A 25322-nucleotide genomic window follows, 5' to 3' on the forward strand; every position below is an offset into this window, starting at 1 on the left:
GGCACCATGACAGGGAGAGGGAGAGAATTGGTTGAAACTATGGCAAGGAGAAAAGTGGAGATCTTGTGTGTGCAAGAAACCAAGTGGAAAGGAAACAGCTCAAGACACCTAGGAGAGGGATACAAGATTCTATATGCTGGAAAGAGTACCAAAATGAATGGAGTGGGTGTGATAGTGTGCAAAGACCTAGCAGACAAGATAGTGAGGGTGGTTAGACACTCAGACAGGATTATCAATGTACAGGTGGCTTTTGAGAGTGGGTTATGGAATATCATCTCTGTATATGCACCACAGGTAGGAAGACCACAGGAGGAAAAGGATAGCTTTTTGGAAGATCTCGAAGAAGTGGTTAGCAGAATCCCAGGAAATGAAATGGTGGTAATTGGAGGAGACTTCAATGCACATTTAGGAGAGAAATGCCCAGATTATCCAGATGAACATGGTCAGAGAGGGCTAGGAGAGAGAAATGAAGAAGGAGGAAGGCTACTAGAAACACTCCAAGCTCTTGAATTGTTTGCAGTGAACACAGGGTTCACGAAGAATTATGAGCAAAAGGTGACATACAGGAGTGGAGGCCATGATACCCAAATAGATTACATATTAGTGAGAAGAATTGATAGAGCGAAAGTCCAAGATGCTAAAGTCCTGCCCTATGAGGCTGTTACCAGACAACACAGGCTACTGGTGATGGACATCACAATATTGAAGGAGCGAAGAATAAGGCAGAGGAAACACCCAGCACGAACAAAAGTGTGGAAACTGAGAGAAAACAAAGTAGATTTCAACAGGCTGGTGAAAGAAATGAAAAACAACACAGAGGAAACAGAGGAGCCTTCAGTTGAAGAAGAGTGGACTGAGATGAGCCACATCCTAGAAGAGGCTGCTACCAGGGTTTGTGGAAAGACAAGAGGAGGCAGACCGAGGGAAAATGAAGAGTGGTGGTGGGATATGGAAGTTCAGGAAACACTGAAGGAAAAGAAAAAAGCATACAAGGCACTGAAAGATGGCACTGGAGAATTACAAGAATATAAGAGACTAAAGAAGGTAGCAAAAAGAAGTGTAGCAAGAGCAAAGGAAAGAGCCTGGAAAGAATGGTATGAGAAACTTGAAACAAAGGAAGGAGAGGACCAAATCTACAAGATTGCTAAACATAGAGCGAGACAGAAAAAAGATATTATCCGGGTGGCGGTACTCAAGGATGGAGAAGGCAGAGTCTTGATTAAACAAGAACAGATCAAGCAAAGATGGCTGGAGTACTTCAAAAATCTGTTAAATGTAGAAAATGAGAGGGAGAACCTAGTGGAGGCAGACGTAGTGTGTGGACCAATCCAAGAAATTTCAGTAAAGGAAGTGACAGAAGCTATCAAAGAGATGAAAGTGGGCAAAGCAACTGGACCATCAGGAATAGCAGCAGAACACTTTAAGAACCTCGATGAAGAGGGGATTCAGTGGCTGACGAGATTGCTAAACAATATTGCAAAGGAAGAGAGAATTCCAGAAGAATGGACAAAAAGCAGTATGGTTACCATCTACAAGGAGAAAGGAGACCCAATGGAGTGTAAAAACTATAGAGGAATAAAACTTCTGGAACATGGATTGAAAATCCTGGAAAAAATTCTGGACAAGAGACTCAGGAAGATAATCAGGATCCACAACTCACAATTTGGATTCTCAGCGGGGAAAAGCACAACAGATGCCATTTTTGTGATGAGACAGTTACAGGAGAAGACACTAGAGAAAGGGAAAAAGCTGTATGTGGCCTTTCTGGACTTGGAGAAGGCATATGACCGTGTGCCCAGAGAGGTGGTGTATTGGTGCTTGAGGAAGAAAGGAGTACCAGAAAGCATGGTGAAGTTAGTCCAAGCAACCTATAGAGATACAACTACAAAGATGATAACACAACAGGGAGAGACAAAAGAGTTTGAAATCACAGTTGGAGTACACCAAGGATCAGCACTAAGTCCTTTCCTTTTCATAAACATTATTGACACACTGACAGAGGAGGTAAGAACAGAAGTGCCTTGGGAACTCATCTTTGCTGATGATGTGGCACTGATGGCAGACTCAGAAGTAGAACTACAGGAGAAAGTGTTCAAATGGCAGAGGAGTCTGGAAAAGGGTGGACTGAAAATGAATGCAGAAAAATCTGAAATAATGGTAATGGAGAGAAGAGGAGATACTATGACCAATGTTGAGGAGACAAATGGAGGAAAACTGAAACAAGTTGATGACTTTAAATACCTTGGATCAAAACTGGTAAAGGGAGGAGAAACACTGGAGGCAGTAAAACAAAGAGTGAAAGCTGGATGGAACAAGTGGAGAGAAATAACTGAATAATCTGTGACAGGAAAATTCCCAGAAAGTTAAAGTGCAAAATGTACAAGACTGTGATTAGACCTGTATTACTATATGGAGCTGAATGCTTGGCAGTTGGAAAGAGGGAAGAGAACTTGATGAGAAGAACTGAAATGAGGATGTTGAGATGGATTCTGCAGATTTCAATGAAGGATAAGATCAGAAATGAAGAAATCCGTAGACGATGTAGGGTGGTGGATGTGGTTGAGAAGATGCGAGAAGCGAGGTTACGGTGGTATGGACATATCATGAGGAGGGACGTTGAGGAAGTAACAAAGAGGGTAATGGAATTTGAGGTGGAAGGTAACAGAGGAAGAGGCAGGCCTAGAAAGAGATGGATAGATTGTGTGAGAAAAGATATGGAGGTATGTGAAGTGAGTGAGGAAGATGTGCTCGACAGAGACAAATGGAGAAGAGCAACCAAAGCAGCTGACCCCAGGACAGTCTGGGACTAAGGCTGTGAAAAAGAAGAAGAAGAAGAAGAAGAGAAGAAGAAGAAGTATGGCACGTCCACAGAATTTCAGGAGCAGAACTTGTTTTAAAGTTATTGCTTTCTGAGCAACTGTTAATATCTGTCAGTGAATGCTGTGCAGACATACGGTGACAAGGGTGACAGTGGGTGTCAAACGCATAGTAAGTGTGCTTAGTTCTCTATGGCAGTGCCTCTCAAACTTTTTGGACCAAGTACCACCCCTGATCAAACCAAAGCATCCAAGTGCCACCTACAAGTCATCTTCTCATAGGAACCCCATGAAAATCTCAATGACCAACATGAGAGCACGTGCACACATACTCTCACACATATAATACAAATAGCACCGAGCACTTAGATCATTTGAATCATACCGCCTTGTAGCCGTTTCCCGATGCTTGCTAACACTAGTAGTGCTGTCTGTGTCAGGTTCAGCAGCAGCGCTAATGTCAGTGGCCGATAGGGTTACCATACATCTGGATTTTCCCGACCATGTCCTCTATTATAATCCTTCCATCTCTTCCGGGGGGAATGTTCAAATATCCAGAAATGTCCGGGATTTCAATCCCATTATTTTCACCATGAAGAATAATTAACAAAAGTTATTAAGATAGTTGGAGAGAGACTTTCTTAACATCTTTAGTTTGCTTTGCGACCTATGTTGACGTTCAGTTTTCGTCCTGTATGTGTATGATTGTCATAGAGCAAAATTGGCGTCAATATCAGTCTGTAATCAGCCTGTGCAGTGCAGAAACATTCCCTTGAATTCCCTATTTTGTTTCTCGTTTTCCTACCCTCAAACACAATGCCAAAGCGAAAGTGTAAATTCACAGCAGAAACTAAAAATGTCCGTGTTTTTGAAGTGGCAGAGAAGACTGGGAAGCTGAAAGTTTGGTGTGTAAGCCTGGTACTTTTGTCTCCATGGCAGATAAAAGGTGTACTTGACTTGCAAGTTCATGTTGACTCAGACAAACACAAAAAGGCAATTCGAGGATGGGATTCTTCAACCAAATTAACAGATTCTTTGTCAAATCTGGAAGCAAAACAGAGGATACTATTATTGCAGTAGAGGGGACATATGCATTTCACACAGTTAAACATCACAGTGACTTTACCAATGAACATAAAACGTGGGATATTTTGAAAACCCTCTCCATCCTGACCCCCTTCCCATATAAGGCAATAGGAAAGTTTCTCAGGGTATCCTCTTTTTTTGATGTTCAAAAATGGTAACCCTAGTAGCTGATCCTCTTTGTTCTCAACGGGTGTGCATGATCTATCGGAGCTGGCATCGGTACTCTTGGCATCTGTTCCTTTCAGCCATGACATAATACTTGATTTTTGCGAGGTATTCATTTTCGGTCACTTGTTTTGTTGGCGAATGTGGCGCTAAACTCTGTCTCTGAACACTCAAGCATTAGCGCGCGCTGTATCGATGTAGCTAAGTACGTAGGCTGCGTATTTGACATACAAACTAATTTTATTAAAATAGAAAATATGAAAACCCATCTCAAGCTTTCTGAACCCGATTAAGTAAATTACAGATAAAACTATTTTTAATTCCCAGTTTTTCAGTGCACACAATGAATTTCCAGGGTCATCTGGCATACCACCTGGGGGTGGTACGCGTACCACAGTTTGAGAACCACTGCATGGGGTTTAATTCAAAGTCCCTGAAACAAAAAACAAACAAAAGGCATCTGTACATACTGATCTGTTTTGATCTGGTTTTCTTTTCATATCTTAATTCGACTGGAATAGTGGCAGTTTTTCAAAGCTGCATTTAAGCTTTAATTCACACCTTTTCAGATGTGTGCCAGTGCTTGGAATTTACATTTATTCCTTTAGGTCTTTTTTTTAAATTAAGTTCACCACCACAGTGACTTCTTTCCGTTTAGAAACATGCTGTGAGTGACTAGCATATGGCAATGGTGATATTCATTGCATCCAAGATTTCGTATCCTGCATTCAAATCCTAACAGCGTCTTCCATCGATTTATCCTGTGACCGTGACCGAGCTCTTGATCTCATAGTGATCTCATTTCCACACCGGTGAAATAGCCTTTCTTACACAAGATTGCTGTTCTTCAATAATTCATCTTGGACAAGTGAGCAAAGTCTAATCTTCCCGACACAGTATAGCATAATTCTTCAGTTCCCTTGTGATGACCCGCATCATTTTTCCATCAGCTTCATTGCTCAAGGTCCCTTCTGAATGGTTCGGTAGGACACTGTTTAATATAGAAGTGTCTGATTTCCTTGATAGCCATTATGATCTACGTGTTTTAGGATCGAAGCTGGATGAATGTGAAATGCATTGACATTAGCATTGACAAGAATGTTCCTGGAAGATACTAGACACACTGGCACTTAACTGTTGTTTAAAGGTGTGTGACTTCAGTGGAAATTAAATGGTTGGAAAAATTCCTTTGAGGAAACAATCTGGAAGCACCTGTGTTCAGCCCAGTCCTAGTCCTAGTGTCGATTCTTTTCGATTTCTCTTTTAAAATACAGCCCATTCTTTGTATATCCATTATTCACGCAAGGATGATGCTGTGTGAAGCCCGGAGGTTCTCTGAAAGCAGCTATCTCTGCATTTTGTCTTGTACCAATGGGACTGATGGAACGTATTTTTTCTGCTTTGGCTTCAGGTTTTAGCTCATCTGTATGGAGAATGTAGGAGTGCTTGCACCATGAAAAGGCTTTCATTGCTATACTTGCACAAGCAAAGGTGATAATGCCTATCATTTGGAATAACCTTATTAGGTAGTCCATTTTGTTGAATATTAAAGTTCTCAATTTTCATGAGCTATCCCTGATTCATTCCAGTGAGCAGTAGTAATGCATACAGTTGGTTGAATGTCCCCAACTTCATAAATACCTATACAGTAGATGTTACACCAAATAGATTTGTGAGTGACCAGTTTAAATGCATGGTGCCAGTTCTCTTCTGCGCTATGGTTTCTTTCTTTGGTTTGTAATTACCACTGCTTTCATACCTTAATTCTGGAGTAATCCCTTTTTAGCGCCTACATATATTATTATGGGATTAGATGTAAAATGCGTCCATTACTTCCATTACTTACAGAAGTGGGCAAAATATTCTGTAACATTGTGTTCAAATAGAAAATCTCTGTCAGACATTGTAGTAGTTTTCAAAAGTCTTTCATGCAAAGGTTTGGCCATGACAAACACAGAATCACTGACAGTTACTTCCAGGCATTCTTTTTCTAGTCCATTCATTCCCTTCTAATTAATTGCTTTATTAATTATAATTATGTTAATTGTTGTTTCCATAACAATGTTATTAGATGAAAATGTGGTCAAATGGAAGTAAACAATAAATGTTTGGATTTTTTTCAAATATAGACAAAAACATGGCAAACCCATGATATTGGTTTTTTTTGGTAACCTCGCAACAGGGTCCAGTATTGGCTCTCGGGACCATGCCTGGTTTTGCTGTGGCCATGTTCTCATCGGAGCACAGCCTTGTCCATTGCTCCTGGCAGAAAGGAGAAGCCAAACAGCTTAAAGCGTATAGCACAGAGCGAGATTTGTGTTTTCCGTTCCAGGGAATGACCATCCGGCCTCTGGTGGACCTCTTGGCAGTAAAGAAGAAACAGGAGACCAAGCGATCCATCAATGAGGAGATTCACACCCAGGTAACAGGCTGAATTGACTGGCCAACAGCTAAGGAACTTAATCCTCTTGTAATTGTTGTGTAGGTCGCTTGTGCAATATGCCTTTGTCCATAGTTTGAGTGGGATGGCTGGAAAGCTGAAATTCAGGAAGTGCTTCTGTTGACATGTTCCTATGAAACGGGCATTGCGCCTCTCGCTTAAACAAACTTTTCGTGCGAGTTACCTTCCATTGTTAGAAGTGGTTTAATTGTCTGGTACAACACAGAATAATGAAAAGGGGGGACACATTCTGCGGTAATGGCCTACGTGTAGGATTTCAGTTATAAGGATTCACTTACCTGGTATTTAATACTCTGCCGGTGTTTGCACTTGAATACTTTTGTTTCAGAGTATGAAATGGCTAATTCAAAGTTTTTCAACAATTCTAATATTGTAAATGTGTTAAATTTTCATGATATTGTTTTGTCGATGTACATACACACATTACTTTCCCCAAAACAGACTCTTAAAAGTAAAGTTTTTATCTTGCTGACATGCTTTAAAATAGAAACTTTAAAACAGCAGGTGTCAGGATGATATTATAGCGACGACATCTATCAAGGAATAGGAGGTAGTTAGAAAACCTGGTCTTGGAACAGATCCTGGTGTAGTGAGAGAAGGGGGCAAGTAGCCCAGGGAGGAGGTGGATGATGCAGAGATTTAGGAGGCATAGTGGGTCGCACTAGAAATGGGTTGAAGAAACTCAAGTAGGTAGCTGCATCAGCATGCATAGGCTGCAATGGAACGGTAATGGTTTATTCCAAGAAAAGAGACACAACGTTTCGACTGTGGAGCCTTTTTCAGCTGTTTTTCCACCTTGACGTATCTACTGTACCTACTTCAGCTTTACTTTGCAACTTTTTTTTGTTCATTTTTGGAGCTTTAGCACAACTTTTGTATACCCATATATTAATAAGACAGGTCCCAGTCTGTTACCTACAGTATGAAATGTTGTCTGGATTTGAACCCTTCTTGTTCTCATCCTCCCCAGTTCCTCGATCACCTCTTGACCGGGATAGAGGACATTTGTGGACACTATGGGCACCACCATTGGAAAGACAAGTATGTTTGCCCTTGCTGCCTCTACACAGTTTGAGCTAGGGAACCTCAAAAGAAAAGCCCTCAGAACCTCAAAGGAAAGTCCATCTGAATTAGACTCCTGAGTGGCCCAGCCAGTATGTGTGCTCTGCCTGAGCCTGTAGTCCAGAGGCACCAGGATTCTGGCCTGGGCCATCCCAGGAGCCAGTCTCTAAGAGTTAGCAGAAGTGGCACTTGGGAGGGGCTTAACTTTCATATGTTTTATTAACATTCAGTGGGGTTAGTCTTGAAACCCAGTCTAATACCAAATGCTTTTAAATCTACAAAGATGCTTTTATAATAAACATAAATGAGAGTTTGAGTTCTGAAGCTCAGCATTTTGCGTGGGGTTCCATAGATATACACGTTAAAGGTGAGCTCAGCTTGAGTGAAAGACACAAGAGAGAGGGGTACTCAGGGATCAGGATCTGGTAAGGGTAATCTAAGCAGTTGAGTGATGTGCCACAATTTTCCAGCAGTTCTTCTTTCAGGCTGGCGAAATGGAAGAAGAGCTGTTGTTTGCATTTTAACTTGCAGATATGAGCTGCTCACAATTCTACTCCACTTTACCACGTTCTCTACACAGCTCTGCACAGCAGTCAAAGTCACTTCCACGGGTGCACTCAGTTCTGTGAAACAGCTTTTATTCTCCTCAGGGAGGGACAAAAATTGATCTTTTGAACGGTGATAAGCAAATTGGAGGATTTGCGTGAACACACGAGCTCCTCCAGTCTTTTGTTTTCCCCAGAAATCATTCCAAACTGCATGTTTCACAAACCCGAACTTGTCACGCCCTGAAACTGGGTTCCCGACTTTCGACACCGGCGGTTTCAGTGCAGTCCTGCTGATGTTCACGTGCGTGAGCGTGCCACCCTGAAGGAGGTAGCATGGGTGGATCGGGACGACACCCAAACTGATTTGCACTGTGTGTCTCTTTGAAAGGCTGAACCGCTTCAATAAGAAGTACATAAAGAAGTGCTTGATCGCGGGCGAGAGGTCGAAGGAGCCCCAGCTGATCGCCTTCTACCACAAGATGGAGATGAAGCAGGCCATCGAGCTGGTGGAGAGTGGAGGGATGCCCAAAATCCCCTCGGCCGTGTCCACCGTCTCCATGCAGTAAGGACACGCACTCTGACCTCATTCCTACCCGAGTATCCATTTTGTCCCTTAGTATTTTCTCCTCTCTCCGTTTTTGTCCAGCTCAACATCCAAATCTCTGGTTACGTAGGAAAGCTCTGCTTTCTCTGTTGTTTCTTGCTCAGTTTACACCAGGACGTTTAAGGTTACTTTCACAAAATGAGACGCACCTTTGGGCAGAAGCAAAAAGCTTGAGAAATTTCTCCTCAAGCCCTCACCTCAGTTCCTGCCTTGTGTGCAGCTTCAGGGATGCTCGCCCTATAAAGAACACGGATGTGCGGAAAACCCCATTTTGTGTGATCCATTAGTTGACAGACCTGAATCTGAAAGAATAATGTGTTTAAAGTTTAACCCAGGAGCAGTAAAACTAGTTTCATTACATTTTTTTTGTAGTCTGAACAGAAAGAACTTCTACAAGTAAGTGTAGAAACATCCCTTTACTACAACAGCAGGCTCCTCATACAGTAAACACCCCCATGGATACTGGAATAGTTAATTTTTTCTTATACAGTATGTGAATTCTGTCCAGGGTTCTGCTAGCTCACCTTAGGAGGGGAGAAAATAGGTTTTCAGTCCTTGGACAAATTACACATCCCTGAAGCTCGTCTCTGCAGTACATCAATTATTTTAATGTGTCTGCATTTCACAAAAAAAGCTAATTGAAAGTTTTAAATTAGCATCCCAGTGTAAAATTTCCTTTCTTAGACTTTGAGTTCCGCAAAAGCATAATAAGCGCTATTCAGAGCACATTCTTTATGCTGTACTTTGATAGCTTCTAAGTTGAATTGTTAAATACCTGTCTTTTAGCTTACATTGCCATTAGGTACATTTTAGCATAGTCGTTTTCACAAATCCCTCTTTAAACATCTCACTTGAGAAGATTACAGTGCCATTAATGTACATTTGAAATGCAATTATACAGTACATGCTAAGGTAAAGGTTCAATAGATTTATTAAAGGAGGAGAGTAAATCAATGCAAGGTGTATTTCATGTACAGTTAGGAGGCAGTTGTCTTGTTCGTTTTGAAGGCTGTTAAAGAAACCACCTTATCAGGGGCAGCTAACGTCTTTTCAGAATCTTAATTTCTGAACACACAAATGTTGCCTGAAGATCTTGCAAGCAGGACGTTTTCTTTAGTGTGCTTCCCTGACATTTTTCTATTGTGTAGCTGATCTTTAGTGGATGAGAAATCCGCCCACTTAGTCCTGCTTGAGTAAGAAGCTAGCAGAATAATACAAAAAATCCCTTTTAAATCAGCTCCATTAAAATCCAATCTTTTGTGTCAAAAGTGGCTTAAGATATTTGTCATGAACTGAAAACCAGAAGACTCTCTTCCTGAGGAAATAATTCAAAGAAATATGAATAACTATTTGATTTAATTATCAAATACTGTAACCATGGTGCAGAGAGGCATGTTTTTGTATGACTAAAACAGTAGTAATTGGTCTATACTTTAATTAAAGTACTTCCCTTCTGCTGGCTGTAATGACATTTGGTCATCTGCCAGAATCATTTATCGTAACAGGAAGTGCAAAGACGCAAAGTTTATGTTCTCCCTCGTGTTTTTGACTCATTGAAACATTGTGCCTCTGAGGATTCAGAAACCCTGAGATTTATGTGCTTCATCTTGGAGCTGGGGGTCTCTCTGGTTTAATCCAGAGAGTTTCGAAAGGAAGGAAAACTTTCTTTAAGGAGCTCCACAGCATTGACGATATCCTGTTTTCTTGTACGTGCTTCTAGAAACATCCAGCCCAAGCTGAAGGTTCGTGAGAGAGTGCTCCCGCAGCTTTCGAAGTCACGGGAGGAGGAGATCCGGAAAATTCTACGGACGAACCTTCAAAGGACCAGGCAAAGAGTAAGAAGCGGACGCCTCCCTCACAGAGCAGGAGTGGTGGTTTTGTCAGAGTCGGGCTGGTGTTGGGGCTCTATCCTCCCAGCGTTTTCCCTTAGAGTGTTACTGCATAACTGCCAATATGTCAGCTTTAACGGTTCTTTCTTCTTTACTTTGTTTTTGTTTGAGTAAGTTCCCATGTTTGCATGCGGATTCCAGTCTTTTGAGGTTGGGGCCTTTTTCTGTTTTAAGCGGGTGAAAACAACTATACAAAGAAAACCGTAGATCTGCGATTTAATGCGCTTTGGCCTTAATGAGTAAGCAGATGAATGCTGTTTGTTAGCTGTTCAGTTTACAGTCGGGCAGTGAGTAACAGACCACACTTGCTCTGACACAACTGATACAAAAACTCACAGCTTGGAAACTCTGAGCTCTGGTGTGCCAATTTTTTTTTATTCAGGGTATTTCTCCCCTGAGTCCTCCGAATCAAAACTTAAACAGCCAGAACTTTGAGAGAACCGCTGTCGCGGGTCCTAGGTCCTTAAGACCTGGGCAAGCCTCAGTCTTAATGCCTGTACGCTGGGAACAAACCAGCTTAAATGTGTTTCTGCTGCTTTTCTTTTGGTCTGGTTTTAGAAATCCAAGAAATGGACTGCAATTACAGTCCTGCAGCATAACCACAGCAGTTTCTGTCCCTTTTGAAGCTATTTTGTTTTTAGGTCATTTCAAATGATCTAAAACTGCAGTTGTGTATACGACTGCTATCTGGTCCTGGCTGTGTTTCTATTCTTTTATTGTGTGTTTTTTCCAGAGGGTGGAGGTTGTTTATTTTCTTTGCAATTGTGCATTTCCTTGCTTATTTTGCCTCTTGTGTTTCCAAGCTATATTCTTGTGATTTTTGTTTGTTGTTTGTGCGTGGTGCTGCCAGGGCAGGAGTAAAAGGGCTTTGTATTGGTTATGTGTTCCAGCTGCGGTCCTACAACAGACACACACTGGTGGCAGACCCATATGAGGATGGCTTCAGCCAGCTTTTAATACGGAAACAGAGGGCCATGCAGCTGGAGAAAAGGGTATGTTGGAGGACTGTCCAGAGTCTGATTTAGTTTGACTGTTAGGAAGATTCAAGATAACTAGAACATGAGCTTTAATATACTTCTGTTTCATAGTGTAAACCACGCTGTGGGATTCAGTGATTGTATCAATTAAAAACATGGCGGATAATATTAATTAAACAGTGTTCAATTTTACTCTTGTAATGGAAAATGAGATCCTCAGTCCATCACATATTTAGTACTTTTAATGCCAGAATATTTAGACTTGCGATCAGAAGCTCTTGGCTCATCCCATGCAGTATATCTGGCCAAGTTTATTAGCATGAGTGATTACTGATTGGATAGTCCACAAATGCCATAGTGACTTCTGGTTTTCAGATGATTTTCTGGCATTCGTCGGTGCTGTCAGGTTCTTAATTATTCTAATTACAGTATGTGATCAGTCTACTAATTTTTTTTTCTTCCCAAGTCTTTAACAACTGAGGATTTGGAGACCAACATTGGACTCTGGGCCTGAACACTTAATGACTTTTTTATTACACACATCTAGCAAGAGATATTCAGAAAAAACTTCACTGGCAATAAAGCAATTTTGATTCGATGTTTATGATTTTGTTATTATAAAATGGTACTGCTGTAGTATTTTATGTGAGACTTTGTGAAATGTTTCTGAACACTATTTTTTCTATTATTGTTTAATTGTCTGTTCACAGCAATAGCTCTTGTACCGCATGGTGAGAATGAAGAAGAGTATTCTGGCCATGTGGTATGTTGACCCTGCCCATTCTACCAGCTCCCCGGTGATTGACAGGAGAGTTGGCACTAATTGGAGGATTGGTGCATCTCTCACTGACATCACTAAAGAGCAGCAGATACTGGAGTTGCTGTTTAGCTGGTGGGACAAATTCCAAATCCCACACTTTCTCGGTTTGCCAGAAAGTACTTTTCACCTTCACTATGGAGTTCCTTGAGTTTTCAGACACCCAGCTTATGTAACTGTATTTCAGTTGGTACTGATCAGCACAGGTGCAGTACCCAAACCAGTTTGCGTGCCAATATATGATCAGGTCTTATATTTTGAATGGGTTCTTTTATTGTTGTTCCCGGTAGGAAAACAAACAGACTAAATAAATTATAGACTAAAACACTCTGACTTTTGTGTTCCAGATGAACAATTATCTCACTGTGCCAGCTAATCAGCCAGATTCTCCTACCATGAACAGAGCCAGGCTGGCCTCAGGTATGTTTCCAGATTACATAGCCAGGCTGTTTTGTTATCAGGTTTTACTCAACAGCAGTTTCCAAGCCCTAAGGAAGTCAACCCCAGCTGTTAAGCATAAACCGATTTTCAATTAAGGCAAAATCTTGTTATTTGTGAGAGGAGATGAAAATGTTTTTTCTTCTTCTTTACTGACACTGAATCCACATTATGTAAGAGTTTAGTTCTGATCACCAACCTGTCTCTCTTTAAATGTCCTAACATTACAAAATAATGAACTGTTGGAATTGCATTAGCTCAGTCGTCTTAGCAGGTGCTTGTAGTTGGACTATGATGTATTGGCACAAGAGTATCGGAGAGCAGGGCCTCCATTTTGTCACATACAAGAAGGTTCAGTAAATTGGTAAAGGGGATTAAGGAAAGATAGGAGTTGAACCAGTGACTGGTAGCGAGCCTTTCTGTTCTGGACAGAACCTGGACCACCTACTCTCATATTATGCTTTATATGAAAATAAGTGCAGTGCACTGGTACAAGGTAAAAAAAACTGTGTAGGATAAAGCACATCACTGGCTGTTATCCATTGTTGACAATACATAGTAAATACCACAGAAATAATTTCTATATTCTTCATAGCAGCTGTTTAAATGACAGGGTGAGCATTTTTGTACTTTCTTTCTAAGCTAATGAAAATCTGAAGAGTGCTTAAAATGGGATGAGCACTCATTGCCACCCTTCGTGGTCTTCCCATTGTCAAGAAGGATCCGGAAAAACCCGGAAGAAATCCAGAGAGGAGCAAAGCAGACTAATTTTCGGGTTCAGAGCTGAAAGTGTGAGGGCAGGCTGAAGGAACTTCCAAAAGAGCCGAAAGAGACTGATGCTATAATTGGCAAAGAAAGAAGATAAATTGACCCCAATTAGCTTGAGAAAAAGATCACCTTTCAGTATGCCAGGACATACATGGACAGATTAAAGTTCTCCTTCCATACTAGACAACATCTCTTATTGTTCACAGGTTTAATATTCCTACATCATCCAGGCTATGCATGCTGGGGTCTTTCAAAGCTTTCGACATCAGAGCCCCATTTCTTACTTTCAGAGAGCAGCTGTCAAAATGTGAACTTAGTGACTCCGTGAAAGATTATGTAGGCATACATGTAGATAGAATGTTTTCATTGCAACTCGTGTGAATTCGGGAAAACCTGGGGTGGGATTGTGTGCTAGAAGACGCTTGTCGTGTTCGCGTACGGGCAGAGGCGGCCTGCTGAGCCCGTTTTCATCGGGGACGTTGCTCCTCTCCCTGCTCTAGACCCGCAGACGTACAGCTCGAAGTCGAAATCCAATGACCTCCCGGCCATCAAGGTAGACCTCGCCTCCCCTCAGTCCCCAGACCACGTCACCCTGGCAGACGAGCGGACGAAACGGCCGGAGGAGGACGACCAGGGCATCGTCATGAAGGAACCGGGGGGCAGGGAGGAGCAGGAGAGCGGGAAGGACCAGCGCCTGCTGCGTTGCCTTAGTGACCCAGGGCCTAATGCCGACGAGGAGGAAGACGAGCCCTTTTTGCCTTAGGCCTCCCCGTCTCCCGCTCCCTGTATTCCTGTCCAGTCATTCCCTTTAGGTAAAGCCAAAACTACGACAAAATGAACCAAAAAAAAGTTACTTTTTTTTATTTAAAAAAAAATCAATCCTGTTCCAGCCGTACAGCAACGGCGGTATCGAAAAACCCAGGAACTATGCAGAACCAAAGGCGTTTGCGGTTTATTTTAGCAGGACCTTCAGAAACCAAGAGATTTGGAGCGTTCTGGGGGCTGGGTTGTTGGTTTTCCAATTTGTTTTTTTTTTGTGTGTTTTTAACCAGAAGGGATAAAAATGGGACACAGAGCCTTTCTTCCACCACACTCCCCCCCACCCCCTCCGGCTCCCTCTCTCCCTCTCTCTCTCTCTCGTTTTGTGTCGGGACACTCCAGGCTGCTACCAGGAGCAATACGAAGCAATGACAGAGCAAACTCCCCTCCACTTTTCCCGCTGAGATCTGGTCCAAGCTGAGCTAGACGGTGTGCGGACTCTGGAGGGGAGGCAGTGTAAATAGCCACCTCATCCATCACCGAGACATTTTATACAGTTTTTTCCGTTTCTGAAGCAATACAAGTCCCAGAACTGCTGTGGAGCGTTCCAATGCAGTCCAAAAATAAACTGCTTCTACCATCCTACAACAGAAGGTCTTGTGCTACATGGAACTTCAGAGGCGTCTAGACTGGTGTTGGCAAAGGTTAATGTAACTGAACGCTGAGAGGTGACTCATACGGTTGAGTCCTCTCTCATATTTGCCTCAGTGCACAGTTTTTTTTTTTGTTTTGTTTTGTCAAAGCATTAGTACAAGGCTACATCCAAGAAGAAAGGCCACGGCTGTGGAAAAGAGGGGCAGATTCATTGCTGGACCAAAAAGCCGTGCCGCTGTCTTGCTAATCGGTCATTTCAGTGTTCCATTCTTGATACAAAGCTTTGAATTTGTTTTAGTGTCTTAATTTGTAACCAAAGAAAGTTTTAAGTTCTCAGCTTTAAGTAACCAGGGGTGAGCAGGTACTGTATCTGTATTTCGAGCAGTTATTTCAGGTGTCCTTAACGGAGTGAATGTGCTCTGTAGAGTCAGGCAACTGAGCAGGTCTACTTGAAAGCTGTCACTCTTGTTTTTTGCAGTCCTTTGCCCTCCATTTAAAAGGAAATGTCAAGATGTTAACACAAAGGCCCAGATTAAATCAGAACCTTCTTTTGAGGCACGAGTCACAGACCCCTGAACCCTGAACCTGAGTGATTCGCTCTGTTCAGAGGGCTGGCCAAGTGGCTGGTTTGGAATTTCTAGTTGAGGAAGGTTGGTTTACGCCGGGCCTAGTTCCATGTCCTTTGTGAAGATTTTGAACACAATTTGTCGAACGTTTAGGGCTCTGTGCGCTCAACGGCTTGTTTCCTTCACAGACTGTTTTTGTCATTGATTTTTAGCATCCCTTTAAAAATGTGGCAGAGATAAGTGTGTCAGATGGTTTGTTCATAAATTTCTTAGGAACTAAGTATTGGGACACAGCAAATCAATGGAAATGTCCTTGTTATAGGAAGCACTTCCAAATGTATTGCCATACCAGTAATCTCCATACTGCGGTATTATACCATTCCCTACAAGCTCTAGCTAATTTGTACATTGTATTGTGCTTTTGAAAATGTAAGAGGCCTAAATACTTCCTAGGTAGGAGAAGAAAAATGTAATCTGGTATCTGCAATTAAATTAGTGATTTAAGAGGCTTGTATGGAATTGTTAGGCAATTATATAGATTGAAAGATTGTGTATGTCTTAATGTTTTGTCCCTGTTGCTCTCCAAGCATTGTAACTAGATTTCAATCATTTACATTTCTTACAGCTGCAATACATCATTCATATTGGGTCAAGCAAGTTAGACAGACCCGTTCCATGTCTTTTTTTTATGGTCTTGAAATTGAGATTTTGGTTGTGTAATTGAATCTCTCCAAATTGATTTGGAGGTCTTAATAAGAGAATACTAATCTACCTTTGGCAGTAGCTACCTGCACATATGGCACTGAAAAAAAAAACAAATACTACTTTGCGATTGTAATTTTTTTTCATGTGCAATTAAAGCAATATATATTTTTAAACAATACTAATATGCGAAACTCACTGTGCTGGTATTTTATTTGGAAGCAGTGTTTTTCTTTTGAAAAACCACTAGGAGATCAAATTAACTCGTGTACAGGACTGCGTTGGATACTTGCTCTCTCGCAACAGGTCGATGAACAGATTGTAACTGAAGATGTGTATAATAACATCAAGATACTTTGCATATAAATCCCTGAATTCCTATCTATGCAATATGTTTAAATATATTTTAAAAAATCATATTTTAAGAAAATCTGTAATATATGCTCGGATTATAATATGGATGATAAAATTCCTGTTTGAAACCAATTTCCTATTCGAAATTAATTAAGCTTCGGTATTCTCCTCTGCTGTAAACGGTTTTTTTTCATCTTTTGGGGTTGTTGAAGATTTACTTTAAGAAATTATTCCCTGAAAATGGGACGAAACTGTCAGTATAAATGGTATACTTTGTTTTTGTAAAGAAGACGACGTCTGTGCCTGTCTTTGACGCGACAAACTACAGAGCAAGCGCCATTTCGTCTTGAAATCTGGGCTGGCGAGACTCTGCGCTTCTGCCTGTGTCTACGGTCATTTTATTTCGTGGTTTGCCATTCGTTCCTCTAAACCAATTTGAACGTCCGCGTAGCATGTGGTAACAGAGCGATCGATTGGGACTAATTTTACTTTTCACATGAGGCTCCAAAGTCACCGATGTTCACCGCAAGTTTGATTTTATTAAGCCGTGTGCGTCGCGGTTTAGATTTGACCTCCTCGCGTTTCCTCAGTCGGTACACTGGAATGCCGCACGCTGTCGTTAGATTATCGCTCATCACTTACCGTTTTGTTTCCATGTTACTGTTTTCGGATGGTCGGGGTAGAGGTCAGGTGATCGAAGCGCGTTTTTTTTAAAACCTGAAGACTTTTAAACGGTGTAGAAATTGGTTACCGCATTGGAGAAGTTCATAAACCCTGTTTTTGTGAAAGGTAGCTTGGAATTCTATAATCTGTTGGCAAACGCGCGTTGGAAGAGTCTCATCCTCCTGTGTGGTGCGTGTGAGTGTGGCTGAAGAAGAAATGAATTCAAAATGCGTTGCTTCTTTTGGATGTGCAAATCTGATCTTTCATCTGTTGAATATGATGGTCCTGTGCCTGGAGACCATTTTCAGGACCTGTCAGGGAAGTTGGTCTGAACTGATATGGCCAATCACAGTGACCAGAGGCAGTGAGCACTTTTCATGCCAGATTTGACATGTGGCTTAATACTGGGAGTCCTTTGTAGTGGAGGACATCATTCATATCCAATCTGGTCGATTTTTGTTTTCATTACATGTTATATGCCTTTAGGAAAGAGACAATGTTACTTTTCTAGTTTTTGTTCTAAAGGAAATCTGAAGATGAAGCCATATTTAGGAAAATATTGGGATTTTTTTTTTGCACTGGTGCTATGCATAATTAATGTTTTAGCAACATTTAAAAGGAATTACAATAAACTCAGATGTTTTAATATTTTAAAATTTACAACTGTATTTTACTGGGTTACTACTACTACATCTTAGATGTTTTTCTATAGTCCATTCGTTAATTTGCATTGCTCTGCCTTATTGGTATTCATATCAATTATGAAATTGGATTAATTTGGTCTGTATGACAAGAAATATGTCACTTTTTTTTTTGGGGGGGGGGGTTGTTAAATGGGGGTTCCCAGCACCCCATCACTCCACAGCTGTGTGTTTCTTGTGAAAATGTGGGACCTGTGAGCTTATTCTTAACAGAACAGTGCAGTTCTGTCCGTTTTGTGTGCTTTAGAGTTTCTGTACTGTTCAGCCATTACCTCAGTGCACAAGGCTGGAGTCACGAGGTGTCTGCTGGCTTTAGTTTTGATGGTTTTTTTTTAAAGGATCTTTCCTTTATATTAACCAAATTGTGCTTTGATAACATTTGGTGTTTCTTATCCAAATGTTTCTCATTACAAACCAAGGGACTTTGGTCTTACTTTGACCGATTTGAGGAAAGTTCACTTCTGCGGTAATGTCCAGTTTCAACTCCTTGAACTCCTCAGGCACCAATAAACCCCTTTTCACACCCTTCCCTTTCACGCCCAGCCCTGCAGCAGTGCTGGGTTTTGAAATGGAGTTATCCTTTATCAGAAACACTACTGCTTTGCAAGATTAGCGATGATAAACAGGCCAAAGGTTTGAGGTTCCATCATTGAGGACAGTCCGTCTGATGACCATCCAGCTTGGGTCCGAATAATATTTGCCGAATGTGGTTAAAAAAAAAAAAAGAAGGAAAATGTGCTTTTGGTTTCTGGAGACCCATGACCGTCAAATTGTACGAGATCATGCCGCCACTCCCCCTTCTGTTCCTTCGGGGTGACCTCACTGGTGAATATTAAGACCCTGGATAAGCGACCCGAGCGTTGTGCCACAGTGAAATGTCGGAGGACTGGATCGTGGCACAGTGTGAGTGTGTGATGGGGAACCACTGTCCACCTGTTTCCTGATGAAGTCTTGAGATAATTACCCAATAATCCCAGCCTCCAGCTTAATCTCCAGGCAAAACGAGAAAATCTGTCGACAGGACGCAACTGTGATTTCAACAGAAAGGCAGGACAGATAGTACCCAGCAGGTTGAGACCAGATGCAGAGTAAACCTTATGGATTTTCAAACCATCTGCCTCATAAGGTAGACTGGACTTTTTTTTACTTGAACGTTGTCCGAACGCGAAATTGCAAATCTAACCATCTAAAAAGGCTGTGCAATGTCCGAGGACCGTGTTTTCCTGTCCCTGTGTATTTAAGGACATGCGTGGGAATTGGAACCAGCAGCTGAAGGTACTGTTCCTTCTCCTAGGCGTGCAACTTAAACACCCAGTTTGGGCCACACCCTCTCTAGTCCTGCCACAGATGCACAACCTTGTCAGTATGAAATTGTGCTTTATCTTTCTTTTTCTGGGGGTTTGGTGTTCTTTGAGCGATGTGCAAACAGAGCATACTTTGCAATGAAATGCACTTTCTTCTCTATTTTTTTATATGAACTGTTGTAAATTAAAATGAAAATGCTCTGTAATCACTACTAGCCAGTGCACACAAGTGTCTACTAGCATAGCTTCAGCATTCCATTAATGTATAGAGAGTCTAATGTACTGTAATGGTTACATGAATATACAAATTAAAGTTTTAGTTTATAAAACGTGTCTGTGCAATGTTTTCTTTGCTAGTGTGTTGGCCTTATTCTGATGACATTTTCATAACCAGTTTTACATGTTTAGTTTCCCAGCTGCTGTAATAATATGCTATATATCAGTTTTGTAGACTGACTGACATAGGGGGTTTGAAACAGGTTTGCTTTATAGGTAACTGCAAAACATCATTACATTTTGAAAATGCACTCCTGATAGGAAAACAGATATTCTTCCCTTAGGAAATGAGTGATTTATGTGGAACAAGTAACTCACCTGCCAAAGGTTTGAAGATGTAGTTTTTATTGTAGTATATAAGGTATCCAATTTTTCTCTTGTTCACAAATACCATAACAAAATTTGGAGTAAATTCATTTCTAGATGTAATTTAGGGTGTAGACCTGACTGAGACATTGACGCAATCCCATATCCCAGAGTATTTCAGAATCTCTTGGATTCAGTACCAGTTTCTGAAAACTCAGTCTCCCTATCTCTTCAATATAACTATGCACCAATCATTTGCAGTATACTGTAAACATCCTAACTCTGGTTCTGAGGAACCACTATCTTCTGGACTTCTGGATTCAAGTGAGTTATAGATTACAGGCTTATTGATTTCAATTATGTATGTGGGGCATATTAAATTCAGTTTTTTCACCCAATTTCTGAGTTGGAGAACTGACCTTCTTGTCTAATGGACCTCTACAGAAGGAAACTAAAAGCACTCCTAGTCATCCACACCTCATCCTTTAGTGATAGTCTATTGAGAGCTATATAGAGTAGTTGGAAACAGGCATGCGCAGTTTAAAGAGAGTGTTAAAATTCACCATGATGAAGCTGTAGGGAGCAATACAGAGTAATTTGGGACTGAGCGCTGCAATGACTTTCCCAAAAATCCAAACAAGCAAGAAGATCATTTGAAGTCATTCATGAGCATGAGAGATTTAGAGCTCAGCTGCAATGAAATTCTCTTCTCATGTAAAGAAGGCTCCGTTTTAGAAATCCTCTCCTCAAAGGAAGACTAAGAGGGATCTTGATTCAAGTACTCGGAACCCTTAAATCAAGGCAGTGGACAATAAACTGGAACACGCACCACAGTCTACAAGTGAAAGGAAACAAAAGAGCAATTAGGACCGCAAACAGGCGGATTGGGGAAGTTGGGAATGAATTACAGAACCAAGATATTGAAGATGCTACACCAGGTTATTGAAGACACTGCTGTACATGATCACTGACAGGACACCTGTAAGAGAAAGGGAAAGCCAGCCTGTCTTATCCATGTTAAAAGGATAAGTCTGAAGTCCTAGAACTATATTTCATACTTCCTGCAGCCTGTCCCTGCCTGTGGTGTCCTGTCACGTAGATACTGCCAAAGATTGTCAAGGGCAGGCATTATGCTCTTGAAAAAAAAGATTCAGCCAGTACCACAGCAAATATTAATCTATTTCAAGGGGCTGTGTTCCTTGTGCTGCTACTGTATGCACTGAGATGTAGGGCCAGAACCACTATGTACTTTCCACTAACTCATTAGAGATGTGTTCACTGTATAAAAGCAGTAGAGTAAGGTGAAATCATAGCACAGGCCTGGGAGAGTGTGGTAAAGGCTGATTGCCCATGCCCATGGTAAGCACACATCTCATAACGTTTTGTCTAGAGACTGTACATGTGCTGCACTAGTCTCCCAGTGTTAAATAACAGCCAAGAACACGTTCTTTTTTTGTCGAGACATCCACCAGTAAATCTTCATCGCGTTCTTCAGATGTGAAATAGAGTAGTCAACTTTACAAAAAGCTGCAAGTGTTATCCTTTGACTTTGAAACTGACAGATCTAGGGTCCTGGGCTCGATTCCGTACTGGGGTGCCTTTTGTGTGGAATTTGCATGTTCTTCCTGTTTTCAACAGATGCCCCATTTTCCTTCAGATACATTTTAAGTCGCGAAGGTGTCTATTTACCTGCTTCTCACTTGTTATTTACCAGCCTGTTTTAACAGAGGACAGCTATTTAGCTGTACCCAAAATGTTACTTACAAATGTGTTGCTTTGATTACTGTTTAGCCTCCTTGTGTACAAGTACAGAGAAATGCTTTAGGATCACTTCCCTGGGACGCTGGTGTGGTAGAACGAAGCTCATTTGTTTTGTGATCAGAGTGCCCTTTCATTATTGTGCTTTATAGCCTGGTTGTAGACGTTAATTTGCCTGCTATTGGTGGGACCAACCAATGCTCATCAGGTTGTGAAGGGTTTTTTTATTTCTACACATAAATCACTGAAACACTTTTCAGAGTTTTAAAAAAGCTTTTGTTGCAACTGTTAAGAAGGTGGCAGAAGCCTAGTGTCACATACTGTACACAGGTTGCCGTCCCATGGTGAAAAAAGCTTTTGTCTTTGTGATTAAGTCAGTTACGTTTTAAAGAAAAAAAAACGTAATTGCACCTAATTTGCTTAAACTTGTAATAACTGAGGCTGCCAAGTTATAATGGCCCCCCCTGGAGTACAAGTTGGAATTCACGTTAATGGACTATAAGTAGCAGCTCTGTATTAGTTATAATAATTAAATTTTGTGGTTACAGTGGTCAATTTTGTGGTTACTACTTTTACTGTAGTTCATTAACCTCGCCACCTGAAGAACACAATCTCCTTCACGGTTTAGAGTACAAGCCGACTCAAGCTCGTTGACCTCTACTCCTGTTATTTTGTGTTTTCACCAGTAGGGGGGAGTATTGTATAAGTGAAAGGAAACGTTTACCTCACCTCATGTTTTGTTTTCTGTTGCTAATTTTATTTGGTTTCCAGTTAATTAGTCAGCCATAATTAACTGTATTAGAACAGCTTCGGCGGTTTCATAACTACAGCAAATTTCAAGCATTATCCTTCGTAAAGATTTTAATAATCTTGTGTGTATGGTGCCCAAGAAGGAACACATTCATCTGCTGAACTTTTAATAGCCTCATACAAAACTATGTAAAATACAGATGAGGATACAAAACTGAGAACAGTGTAATATTTTGTTTTCTTGTTTTTTTATTCGTGTTCATGCCCTATAATTGCAGGGCTTCTTTTCATCTAGTATCTAGATAGTCATTTCATGTAGGATCTCCTTCAGTGACACTGAATGGGTTCTTTGCTGTTTAGTTCTTTATTTCTTCTTTGTTATTTAATGAGCTGTCTTTTGCAACAGTATGCACCTTAAGAAGAGGCTTATTTGTTCAACACAGATGGTATGCTATACTTTTGACTACTGAGGTGTGAAGGTATGGGAAACACCACCAAACATTAAATGGAGAAAGCCCAAACATATCAGTATTTTGCAAAGGAACAAGTAAAGGTTTATTCCTTGCTGCAAAGAGAAGAACAAAGACACAACGTTTCAGCTGTGGAGCCTTCTCTGGGTGCGTCAGTTCACAAAATGGTGTGTTTTTCTTCTCTTTTCAGCATGGAATAAACCTTGATTGTTCCTTTGCAGCCTGCGCATGCCGATGCAGCTACATACTTGAACTATATCAGTATTTTGTCATTTGGCCCTGATATTCATGGACAATCTGGAACACAGACTCATACTAACAGCTGAAAGCCTCTTAAAACACTGCCTCTTAAAGCCTCTTAAAACACTGTGTGGAGTTTGTATGGTCTGCAGGTGTTTGCGTGGGTATCCTCCCACAGTCCAGACTGTTAATTGGCCTCTGGAGAATGTGCCCTGGTGTGAGTGTGTGCTTGTGCTCTGTGATGGACTAGTGTCCCGTCCAAGGTGTGCCCATTGGCTTGATTGGGTTAGGCTCCAGCTCCCTCATGACCCTGAACTGGATGAAGTGGTCAGAAAATGGATGGAGCTCTCTCATTTTAGAAACCCAGCTGCTATGCCCAGCCACCATTTCTTAATGCATGGCGCACTTACCTTCCTTACTGGAGCAACTGGCTACAATTATTTACAAGGCTTAGTCTGCAGCTCTTGTCCACGTTCCAGAGCTGATAGTCTCTGCAGACAAGCCGACCACTCCCAGTCTTAAGGAAGTTAACATAATACATATTCATTCCAATAAAGGTCATGGGGCCTGAATATTTTTAGAAAAGATTTGAGTGATGTTGCCCGTTTCCTGCATATCTTTGTCTGCAAAGTGTCCTGTGTTTTAAGAGGCTTTCGATTTTAAATTCAATGGACTGCCATTATCGGAGCTGAAATTCAGATTTTGCTCAATTGTCTACCCAATGTAGCTGCAGGTATGCAAATTCAGCTCCACAACACTTTGCCTTTTTTTCTTTCCTCTTAATTGTTAGAAATGTCTGAGCTCTGCAAATATTTGCCCTGTTTCAGCATCCAGGAGAGGTGCGTGTGTTTCTTTAAGCATTGATCTAGAAAGACTGCAAGATTTATTCCAATTAAAACCTGCTGAGGATGGCAGAGCTTTCTTTGTTGTTTCTGGGACTCATTTCTACAGACAAATAAAGGTTGCAGGATGAGAGTGTAATATCCTGTAATTCAGTGCTGTCCAGTAAGATCCACAGGCGCTCAGGAGTCTGAATTCTTGAGCCATCCTAAACCTCGACCTCAGGCATCACTTTTTATGTTCTCATAAAACGCAAACAACAGGAAGAATGAAAAAATCAATAAAGCAGGTTAGTGAAAGACAGCAGACTAGAGCCAGAAAAGAGAAAGTTGGTGCAGACAGCTCTAGTCTGCTGTCTTTCACTAACCTGCTTTATTGATTTTTTCATTCTTCCTGTTGTTGCCATCGTTCTTGTGCCACAAAAATGGCCAAAAGACTTCCCTTCCACAGGAAAGGAACCTGTTATTCTAGAAGCAGATGACATACTTGCACTTACTTCCACGAGTTTCTCTCGATCCACTCCACTTTACCTGTTAGCCCAGTACACATCGCAGTACACGACCCGTTTAAGGCTCACTCACAAGCTTATGTTCTGGCAATATTTTTCTTTCAAACACATTTCTGTCAATTTAATTCTCCCCGGATCCAGATGTAGATGAAAAAGGTTCCTGTCTCTGTCCTCTTTCAACTGTTAGACATCATGTGTCATGCCTGATCCAGCCGGCAAGCACAGATCAAAAAGAGTGGTACAAGTTGCACGCTTGAAATCCTTTCTTATGATTGTGATATTTTGCAACATCAAATTGCAAAAAAAATCACTTACAGCGTTTAGTTGGCTCTGGAAAGGCATTCTTGTGAAGCTCCTGCTGCTGAGTCAATAAAGGCACATGTTCGGAGAACAGATGGTGGCTTCTCTCCTAGCACTGCTTATTAGTGTCCTGGCTCTGCCCATCCCTTCTCAGCAGTGTGATGGGCTCCAGTCAGGCACGTATCCTTAGCTTCCTGTGCAACAGCAGCACTGTCCTCAGTTTCCTACTGGGCATCAGTGAGCCTTCAATGATGCCCGTGACAATGGCATCACTCCTCCATTTGATACCCACTCTGCTGTAGATGCTGTGGCCATCACAGTGTGGAAAATGGCAGGTGGCTGAGTTTTATGCATTTCAGTAGAAATCAAACAAAGACCTTGCACACTCTAAGTAGGTCCAAGCATCATTGCAGTCAGCCACAGAGAGCAACATTTGTCTGCTTCACATGGGAACAATCAGTGACTGGGGGTTATCAAAAATATAGACTCCAAATTTTACCTTAAGATGTAACAAATCAGTGTTTATATAGACAAGCCACA

General features: G+C 41.4%; 1 protein-coding gene across 1 annotated transcript in view; it reads left to right on the forward strand.

Moving 5' to 3' along the window:
* The window catches only part of LOC148649900 (sodium/hydrogen exchanger 1-like), a 57026-nt gene extending 37363 nt beyond the window's left edge, over positions 1 to 19663 (forward strand). Inside the window, exons 6-12 of the mRNA XM_088603115.1 lie at positions 6400 to 6489; positions 7499 to 7569; positions 8527 to 8700; positions 10463 to 10577; positions 11522 to 11623; positions 12773 to 12845; positions 14132 to 19663. Of these exons, the coding sequence (XP_088459241.1) occupies positions 6400 to 6489; positions 7499 to 7569; positions 8527 to 8700; positions 10463 to 10577; positions 11522 to 11623; positions 12773 to 12845; positions 14132 to 14394 (888 nt within the window). The 3' untranslated portion in view covers positions 14395 to 19663. The remainder of the gene's footprint in view (positions 1 to 6399; positions 6490 to 7498; positions 7570 to 8526; positions 8701 to 10462; positions 10578 to 11521; positions 11624 to 12772; positions 12846 to 14131) is intronic.
* Positions 19664 to 25322: the final 5659 nt, after the last annotated feature.

Source organism: Lepisosteus platostomus, chromosome 13 (genome assembly GCF_059453375.1).
Source record: "Lepisosteus platostomus isolate fLepPlt1 chromosome 13, fLepPlt1.hap1, whole genome shotgun sequence".
NCBI classification, from domain to species: Eukaryota; Metazoa; Chordata; class Actinopteri; order Semionotiformes; family Lepisosteidae; genus Lepisosteus; species Lepisosteus platostomus.